This window comes from Ictalurus punctatus, chromosome 23 (assembly GCF_001660625.3).
Source record: "Ictalurus punctatus breed USDA103 chromosome 23, Coco_2.0, whole genome shotgun sequence".
Taxonomy (NCBI): Eukaryota; Metazoa; Chordata; class Actinopteri; order Siluriformes; family Ictaluridae; genus Ictalurus; species Ictalurus punctatus.
This window is the reverse complement of record NC_030438.2, coordinates 20,108,369-20,113,368: the sequence shown is the minus strand read 5'-3', so window position 1 is coordinate 20,113,368 and position 5,000 is coordinate 20,108,369. Positions and strand designations below refer to the sequence as shown.

The window sequence follows — 5,000 nt, the reverse complement described above, 5'->3', positions numbered from 1 at the left end:
GATCCGGATCAGCGCCCCGAGAGAGGCGGCTTTAACAAACACTAATTAATCCGAGAGAGGAAGATGAGACGAGCTCAGGTTAAAGCGGATAAGAGTCTGTGGTGATGAGAGCTGATGGATAGACTTGATTCCACTCCACAGTGTCTCTCTCTCTCTCGCTCTCTCGCTCTCTCTCTCGCTCTCTCTCTCGCTCTCTCGCTCTCTCTCTCTCTCTCTCTCTGTCTCTCTCTCTCTCTCTGTCTCTCTCTCTCTCTCTGTCTCTCTCTCTCTCTCTCTCTCTCTGTCTCTCTCTCTCTGTCTCACTCTCTCTCTGTCTCTCTCTCTCTCTGTCTCACTCTCTCTCTGTCTCCCTCTCTCTCTCTCTCTCTCTCTCTCTCTGTCTCTCTCTCTCTCTCTGTCTCACTCTCTCTCTGTCTCCCTCTCTCTCTCTCTCTCTCTCTCTCTGTCTCTCTCTCTCTCTCTGTCTCTCTGTCTCTCTCTCTCTCTCTCTCTCTCTGTCTCACTCTCTCTCTGTCTCCCTCTCTCTCCCTCTCTCTCTCTCTCTCTCTCTCTCTCTCTCTCTCTCTCTCTCTCTGTCTCTCTCTCTCTGTTCAGTCAGTCTGATGTTTAATTATCTGCAGAACTGGTTTGAAGCCGCTTTGATGGAGTGTGTTATTTTGCGGTTGGGTGTGTGTTTGATGTGCAGCACTAACAGAAGATGGTTGCAACTAGAACAACGTGAACATGAGACCTCGCTCGGTGTGAAAGAGGGTTCTTTGTATCCTGGCAACAACACGAGTGTAGGGTTCAAATGTATTTATTTATTTGTTTGTTTGTTTTTGTTTTTGTGTTAAATATTTTCAGAACTGGGACTGTAAGGACTGGGTTTCCCCGCCATCCCATAATACTTTCCATATTAGTCCCCTTTTTGCTCCACCCCCCCTCTTTTTTCTTGCTTTCTCCTCCAGTCATCATTCACACATCTATCTACCTGTTCATCCACCATTCCATCCCTCCATCCATTCTGTTGCATACCATTACACTCATCCCACTCTGTACAGTTACATGTATTCATTACATCCTGTGCCATCCCGTCCCACTCCACTCATCCCGTCCCACTCCACTCATCCCGTCCCACTCCACTCATCCCGTCCCACTCCACTCATCCCGTCCCATCTATTCTACTCATCCCGTCCCACTGCACTCATCCCGTCCCACTCCACTCATCCCGTCCCACTCCACTCATCCCGTCCCATCTATTCTACTCATCCCATGCAGGTTTTTAGTTTTTACCTGAAGTTATCACAGTTCTTGTTTTTTTTTTTTTTTTGCAGTACTGGAACTGACTCATTTCCTTTTTTCTTTCAGGTGGCGACCTGTGATTGGCCCAGCCTGCGTCGCCAACGGCAACAGACCGGCAACTGTGTTGAAATGAACTAGTGTGTCTTGGATATACTCTTACGACACAAACACTTCCCACCTCCTTATCTCAGACTGAGAGTTTTCTTGTAGTAGAAACAAGTTATTTCTGATGTTCACCCCGGAACAGGAAGTGATGTAATGAACCGGCACCAGCGATGCCGTCGTAAACAGTTCATCCTCTGCCAGTGCCTTCTGTCTCAGATCTGAGAGATAGCCACTCCCTCGTTGTTCTCGGCGTTCTGCTCGACTCTACCGCCATGTTTTAGTTATTTAAATACAAACCCATCCTCACGTTAATGTCCGCCCCACTGCAGCTCCGTGATCAGATATGAAACCTCCGTAGACTGAGGTCACCTCAACCTCGCGTGTGTTTTGCTTGTAAGCACTGTGCAGAGAGAACCGGTCTCACCATGCCCAGCTTCAACTCCAAATGGCGTTATTTGTTCATGCTGCTTGGCGTGCAGCTCATCGTCATGGCCCTCCTGTCCAGAGAGGCTTACCAGAAGAGAGTGTCCTATTTTTTCAAGATCTTCCGCAAACTGGATGTGCTGAGCGGTGCGGCCGGGTCGGGGGCGGGTCACGGGTCCAACCACACCGGCGTCGACGTCTACGCCAACCTGTCCCAACTGGTGCTGCTGCCCAAAAAAGAGGACATGCACTACTGCCCTAAAAGATCTCCACTACTCAGTAAGTGTGCACGGTTACACACACACCACACACCACACACACACCACACACCACGCGCCACACACACTCCACACACCACGCGCCACACACACTCCACACACCACGCGCCACACACACACCACACACCACGCGCCACACACACCACGCGCCACACGTATATTTAGGGTGGGTTGCACCAATAAGGATTAAATTAAGCACAGTTTAGAGCGAATCTAGGTGCTGGTGTTGATCTGGGCTTTATTGTAAATCGAGTTGTTGCACCGCTTAATTTTAAACGCAGATTAATAAATCGGGGATCAGAATTCTAGCCTGCGATTAAAACCTCCATTTACGATTCATTTTCTCCGCCATGATGGTTGCGGTTGACGGCGCCACGGCAGTGCGTGCGGATTTCATAAACGTGGAAATATCTGAATTCTCCAGTGTAAATCTTTCACTTCAAAGGGCTCGTGAACTTTAAACTTTGAATTTTGAAAACATTAATCTGCCGTTATGAACCGCTCATTCGCATAACCGATACAGGCCGAGAAACGCAGGCTGCGCAGGGTATTAGATCAAATTTTACAAGCCATGAAAAATATTATATCAATTAATGGAGCAATATGGAACAAAAATGGAAGAGAAAAGGACCGACAACACACCAACTGAAAAGAAACATGACGCCTGCGTCCGGCTAACCGCTGGTTTGAACGCTTCTGTGGGGATTAAAGACAAGCGAGATGTTAATGATGTGAAAGTCTGCTGGAAAAACTTCAAATCGAAAGTGAAGAGATGCACACAGAGCAGGGACGCACCTCTCACCGGTGGAGTGGGGAAACGGCTCTCCACTTTCTCCAGCTGGGTTTGGAATGGGAACGCGAGTGCAGTCGATTGCTCCTCTAACTCCTAGAGCGCTTCTATAAGATCCAGCAGATGTTCGTCCTGTTGGGGCAGGAAGTGCTGCAACTGCCCCGATACTCTTCCAACAGTTCTGCTCACGCTTGATTTTGTGTACTCCAAAGAGTTCCCCGTGCACCATCAGGAAACATGCAGTAGTGTAACAGCACGAGGCTGTTAAAGGCTGGAGCACGGGTGCTGTCTGCATTCGGTCCCTGCCATGTCTAACTGCAGGTTCAGTCTTCTGATTTAATCTAATCACAGTTTCCCTGCTGAATCGGTACCTGTTCAGCACCATCCTAAAACTCGAGACGGTTCAGACCGTCCCTTATTTTTCTGTGAGGAACTCTTTCATTTTCTCCAATCCACCAAATGAGTGCTGCCATTTCGACAGTTTAAACCTCCTCAGTAGCAAGTTCAAGTTTAATCCCTAACTGAAATTTAAATCGGAGTTTAAAGCGATGGAGCAACGAGATTATAGTTAATCCAGGTTTATTGTGAAATCAAATCCAGGATTAAAGTGATGGTTTAAATGTAAGACTGCTTATTTTTAAGATGCTGTATTGAGTTCTAGAGGAGCACGGAGTGTACCAGGTGTACTACAGAGGTGTACGAGCCAGGTGTAGTGGTCCACTCACTGGTCCCACGCCGCTATCCAATCACGTGGTAGAAGGATTCCTGCGTGTTTGTCTTATCGTCCTAGCCTGGACGTTAGCCTGTTCTAACCTGGTCACAGATTTGCGGTAACAAAGACTTAACGTAAACTACTTGACACAATAATTTCAGAATAATTCAGAATATAATCAAGTCTAATAATTTATTTAACCAGGTATGAAAACGTCCAACTTCAACACTAATATTAATAATAATAATAATAATAATAATAATAATAAGAGAATTATATTCAACATTACATTACAATCTAATCCAAAACATAATAATGCATGAGACAGACAGCACTTACATACCTGGTAGAGAGAGACTACACACGGTGATCATGCTGGAGATCTGTCTACAGACTCCCCGAATCCCTCGCCAGCGCTCCCCTAAATACCCAGATGCCCTGTGGCCCACCAGATGGTGGTGTTTGTGACTATAATTTGATGTTTGTAGAAGGATGTACCTTATTGACATACAGGAGGGCATTTGAGTGAGGGATTCTGGGAGGTTCTGCCTTTAAAGGTATGTAATATTTTTATTTGCACTGCTGGTGAGGGAATGAGACTAGATTTTCCGTTCACACTAACCCTTTATTGACACACACAGCAAACATGTATAGTCAACATCTTAACTGTATTGTCATGTCATGTATATAGACCTTGGGTGTGTGTAAAGTTCTCTTGACACACAGAGAGAGAAGGGTATGAGGAGAGCGGAGCAGGAAACGGTGTAGTGATGATGATCTAGTCTCCACGCGGTGTGACGTGCTGATTCAGACGGAGATGCTAATTCTGTAGGAGAGAGTTCGAGTGTTAATTCCCGTGAGAGTCCTTTTTCCTCAGAGAGCAGTTCTCTCCAGGTTCAGACATCTTGGCATCAGCCTTGCGCAGCGTACATGCAGATTATTATTATTATTATTATTATTATTATTATTACTATTATTATTTTACTTTACTTATTTTTTTGAGAGGGGATAAGTTAGGGATTAGTTAGGTGTTCAGGGAAGAGGTGAGTCTTCAGCAGTTTTTTCGAGGATCATGACAGATTCTGGTGTCCAGACTGAGGTTGGAGGTTCATCCCACCACTGAGGGACAGTCAGTCTAATATACACACAAATAATAATATATTCATGCGAGCCTGCGCTTGGACGTTACATGAACATGCAGCTCTGCACAACCTGTTTCCAGACTTCATTCATTCGTTCCTTCATCATTAGGACCTGCCCGGTCAGGGTTGTGCTGGTTAATATCAGGCTACAAGGCTGTTTATATTTTGGGGAAATGGGACCGACTGAATGTTTTCAAGTGTAACAGCTACCAAATATCATCAATTTACAGTTATGTCTATGTGATAAAAATACCTGCTAATATCACCCA

At 45.8% G+C, this 5,000-nt stretch overlaps 1 protein-coding gene across 4 annotated transcripts in view; it reads left to right on the top strand.

Moving 5' to 3' along the window:
* Positions 1–5,000, top strand: part of si:dkey-199f5.8 (beta-1,4-galactosyltransferase 3) — an 18,007-nt gene that overhangs the window by 7,251 nt on the left and 5,756 nt on the right. For 3 of the 4 annotated variants that reach the window (XM_053674819.1, XM_053674820.1, XM_017452968.3), the window contains one exon: positions 1,348–2,088. In XM_053674819.1, coding sequence (XP_053530794.1) covers positions 1,812–2,088 — 277 coding nt within the window. In that variant the 5' untranslated portion in view covers positions 1,348–1,811. Of the gene's footprint in view, positions 1–671; positions 1,258–1,347; positions 2,089–5,000 lie in introns of those variants that run through there. The other variant, XM_053674821.1, reaches the window with a different exon arrangement.